This window comes from Drosophila kikkawai, chromosome 3L (genome assembly GCF_030179895.1).
Source record: "Drosophila kikkawai strain 14028-0561.14 chromosome 3L, DkikHiC1v2, whole genome shotgun sequence".
Classification (NCBI taxonomy): Eukaryota; Metazoa; Arthropoda; class Insecta; order Diptera; family Drosophilidae; genus Drosophila; species Drosophila kikkawai.
The window spans coordinates 1,475,877-1,480,727 of record NC_091730.1 but is presented as its reverse complement, the minus strand read 5'-3'; the positions used below and the strand labels follow the sequence as shown (position 1 = coordinate 1,480,727).

Genomic DNA, 4,851 nt, shown 5'->3' with positions numbered 1-4,851 from the left:
TAAATTGCTCGTCCTTGGCTTGGCCTGGGACACCTACTCCTCCCTACTCCCTACTCCCAATTATGTGGCCCTGGCTTCCCGCTAACTTTGGTTAACCGTTTAGCTGCCGCTGACCCCGCACAAGTAACCAAAAAAAAAAGCAGCAAAAAAGCTGAAAAAGCTGGGAATACAAGTAACACACAGCAAACAACAGCCAGGAGGCCCTGGCAACTGCTCTCTGGCGTTTAATTAAATGACATTATGGCCGCCGCTCTGCTTTTGTAGGCAGTGAAAAATTCTACAGCCCCCATTTCCCATTTTCCCTCGACCATTCTGGTTCCCTCAGCTGGCGGAATGTGTGCATTGGGAGCCGTATTTCAATTTTTGTGCGAACTGCGTCTAGTTGCTGTCTATTATGGCGAGGTCATTATTACGCTTATAGAAAAAGTTAGCCTTGAGATTATCTGGGGAGCGGTTGTCGGAATATTTTGCACCTCAAAAGGTGTGAGAAAATACAAGAGATTTCGTTTATCCTGAAGGATATATATTTCTTTTATATTTATACTTAGTTTTTGGGGATTTCCACAGGCATTTTCTTTGACTTAATATTTTCCAGGCTTTAAAACCAAACAGTTTTCAGCCAAGACTCTCTGGAGTCTGTTATAATTGCTGCATTTCTCATGCAGATGGCACACATTTCATATTCTCTGGACCCTTCTCTCTGCTCTGGCCAGAATTTGCATTGCAAATAATCATTTTTAAGTTGCTAATGATGGCAAAACAGGCCCAGAGTCGGCCTGGGAGAAATTAAATCATTAGTTATGCGTTGCACAGAATTAATGCGCTTGTAAAACGGATCCAAAGAACTTTTAATTGCAACTTTCTAGTTTTTTGTGAATCTGAATCCGAATCGGAATAGGAATCGGAATATGCAGAACTAAAACACTGTCCGTGTTTGAATATCAGAAATGCATTTGCCGATTGACTTTTGCCGGAGCCATCAAACTTGGCTTGTAGCTTTGGCTGCATTAGCAAAGTTTTTGCATTCGAGACATCCCCTCCGACGTCCGGACATCCCGGGGGTTAGGAATAACTTCAAAATGAAATCAAGCCGAGCTAGTCAAAACTTAAATTGCACCAAAGTTCAGGGGCCGTAGTCGTCAGGGTAACACGGAAATGCGGAAGTACGGGCGGCACTTGGCAGCTGCTGCTGTTCCTGCTGCTGCTCCTGCTCCTCCTGGCTTTGTAAATCTCTTGGCAATTTGCTGCAGCTGCCCCGGCTAAATTGATGCCAAATTGAATGTGTCAATTTCCATTCGATGTCATGCATTTAAATGCTTTATTTTTATTTGCCCAAACCGGCAGCTGCCGCCACTGGCAACAAAAAACAAGTGGCGAGCCCATTGTGATTGCAAAACAAATAAAAATTGTAATTAATCCCATATGTTGCGACATTGAATTTCTTTTCGAATAGATCATTAAGCCAATGCTTAATTTGTTTATATTTTAATGGATCAGAATACTAAATAAAATAAATACTTTTTAATTTATGGGAAAACGATGTATTTTTAAAAAGTATATAATTTAAGGCTATACAAAAAATTGGAATTAATAAAACTAAGATAATAATTCAATATTTTTTATGAAAAGAAATTAGGCTACTTATATTTTTAAGAGTTATTTAAGGATTAATCAGTAGTTCTTTAGACTATTTTTCATAATAAGAAAGTTATATTTATTTTATATTTTTTATAATTTCTTTTTTAAAGGCTTAATTTTCATAAAAAAAAACCATTATCGAAAACCCACTGCTCACTTAAAATATTATAAACAATTCAAAATAATCATTCCATCCAGCTGTTGCCGCCCTATTTATAGTACCATTTTTTATATATTTTCGTATTTATATTTATTTAAATTAAAATGCTCTCAATTTCCCAACTTTGGCTGCCCTATTTGAATAGTAATTAATAATTCAAATGCTATCCAAGCATATTTAATATGCGAAACTGCAATTCGCTGTAATGCCAAGTGAATGCCTGAAATTATAATATTTATTTAATGAATGCCATAAACATCTCGTAATAATTGCATATTTTTCCCTAACGAGCGACCACGCGGCGTATGCGCAATGCCTTCAATACTTCACAATCAACCGACCCCCCCTCCCCAGGAAACCTCCTGGCCGAAAAAGGATCAGCATAGTTTCAGCGCCATTCCACCTAAATGGCTGTATATTTTTATAATGCTTACACACATGCGCCATTTTGCGGCTTAAATTTCGAAAACAAACAAAAAATTTTTTGGCTCAGCATAAGCGGCTTACAATGTTAACTCTGGCCAGCACACACACACCGCACCGCATCAGGAAGATGTCTGTCGCTTGTTGGCAACTTATTTGCAGTTGGTTACCTGCAGTTTAACACAAATGTTTGAATAGCAAACTTTTTCCCCTATCTGGGCCCAGGCCAGGGCAAAAACCCGCAGCGATTATGTTTGGCGAATATTGGCTGTGAAAGGAATTTGCACCGAACAAAAAAACCGCAACGTGATCATAAAAAATCCAGCAGAGACTTATGTATTCTATGCTTAGTTGTAAGCCATTACAATGTTAAAGAACTTACTTTAAATATAAATATCCTTCGGTTTAGGCAAGCAAGAAGCCTTCAAATAATATAAAATTAAATATAAAACATATTTCTTGTATTTTTACAATTTATAGAAATATTTAAAAACATTGAAGAAATTTCTAAAAATACTTAACAACAATTAGAACGTTTTTAAAAATATTTAAAAGTGAGTTCCTTCAAAAAAAGGTAGAGGTAATGTAATAACCATTTCTGAAAATATTTTAAAATAAATTCTTTAACATAAGAAGTCTTTAAATAAAATAAACCATAATTTAAAATACATTTCATATCTCTTTAAAAATTCTAAAAATATTTTAAAACAATTAGAAAATTTTTAAAAATATTTAACAGCAATAAAAACGTTTCTAAAAATATTTAACAATCAAAAGAACGTTTCTAAAAATATGTAAAAGTAAGTTCTTTCAGATTAGGCAAACTATAATTTAAAATATATTTAATTTGAAATTATAAAAAGAATCAAAATCTATTTAAAACTCCCTTTTAAGAATCTCCCCCCTTTTGTCAAAACATAGAAGCCTCCGTCTTAAAAGTCTGCCTAGTTCAAGGACTGGAATGAGCATTATAAAAATATATTTCTCCATATATTTATACAGATCAATTCAAATTCATTGTTAATTTTTGTTTTAATTTACTCCCGAATCGTCAGCCGCAATGGACCAGCAAGGACAGGAAGTGCTTCCCCCCGAAGGCTGTCTCCGCGAGAATCAAAAGCGGGAACAGCGAGCCCGACTTATCAAGGCCCTGTGCTGCTTCAAGCCGCAGGATGCCAATCCGCAGCAGTTCTACAACTGCGTTCGGGAGCAGTGCATCATTCACAACTGCAGCATTGACGAGGGCGTGGAGCGGGCCACTGTTACCTGGCCGACACTTGGCAAGCTCCAGCGGGAGACCTATGATTCGGTAAGGTTAAGTCTAGTTTTTATCTCCCAATAAATATAGAAACGGATTTCCCAGCAACGTCATGCTGAGCTGCCCATACCAGTGCCGCGTCACCTCCTCTACCACGCCTTCCAAAAAGAGCGCAATGGCATGTGGTCCCTGGGACGCTCCACGGGTGGTGGCTACACCCTCGAGGCCTACAAGCCGCCACCAAAACCATCGAGAATGCAGACCCAGTTGCAGCAGAAGAGGCCCAAGTACGACAATCGGCTGGATCTGCCGCCCAAGGTAGCGGCCACTCATGTGCCGCCGCCACCAAATTCGAAATTTTCTAGGTAACCTACAGAAAATATTCTTTTTTTTTTATATTTTATAATAACTCTAAATATTCTGTGTAATTTAGGGCTTCACCTTCGTCTTCGCGCAGAATCCGGAGTCTCCTACCACCAACCATACAGCGGGTTCAGTCCATTAGGCACATTTTACCCAAGACAACACGACAGCTCAGGCAGAAAAAGCTGGAAAAGCTCTGCGCCCCGGTAACCGTTGCGGATCCCAAGGCATCCGGTGATGGCCATGGAACTCTTAAGAAAAAGCTCAGCAAGCGAAAGGGCCCCAAGGCCAAGAAGTTGACCAAAACCAAGGATCTGGAGGTCAGGACAAATGACCAAAAATTGAATGAGTCCATAGGCAATGTTCGTCGGCGGCTTATGATGTTTGGGAATCATAGGGTCTAGTTCGGGAGGCCATATTTGAATATTTGTTAGTGGGTCTCTGTAAGTTCTAAATTGAAAGTGAACCAAATTATTGTCGTAGAAAATAAAAAAAGAAATAAATTACAACTTGGAAATGGAAATCCTTTACTGTATTACAAGACCAAAGTTATAATACCTTTCAAGGACATCATAAAAGTTGAAGCCCAATGAAACATGACCAAATACCTGCACAGTCTCATTTGCAAAATCATTCTTTATTTGCTTGGAAATATAGCTTCAAACCCGAAAAACTAATTACAAAATACTGCCAGAGACGAGAGAGATATATCAGGAAATTGCTTCGAAATTACAATTAAGTTGGAAGCTCAATAACCATTGTGGGTCAAACTTTGCTCACCTGGAATTTAACTTGGTCCTGTCCCCACATTTTCTGTTAATTATGCATGCCAAGAGCGGCCTCTAGATACTTTTATCTACAGGTACATCTATCTAAAAACAAACTTCAAGCTTAAAGCCAAGGCTGCTGCGGTGGCCACAAATCAAATACGGCCACGCCCTCGTCATGGCAAATGCCCCGCGGTCGCCTTTTAAATAAATTTTCGATTATCGCGCACATTAAAGCAATA

General features: G+C 38.6%; 1 protein-coding gene across 1 annotated transcript; it reads left to right on the top strand.

The window, feature by feature from the left end:
- Positions 1 to 3,148: 3,148 nt before the first annotated feature.
- On the top strand, positions 3,149 to 4,351 carry LOC108079035 (uncharacterized). The gene is made up of 3 exons (XM_017173216.3): positions 3,149 to 3,530; positions 3,585 to 3,844; positions 3,913 to 4,351. The coding sequence occupies exons 1-3, from the start codon at positions 3,282 to 3,284 to the stop codon at positions 4,244 to 4,246; spliced, it is 843 nt and encodes a 280-aa protein (XP_017028705.1). The 5' UTR covers positions 3,149 to 3,281; the 3' UTR covers positions 4,247 to 4,351.
- Positions 4,352 to 4,851: the final 500 nt, after the last annotated feature.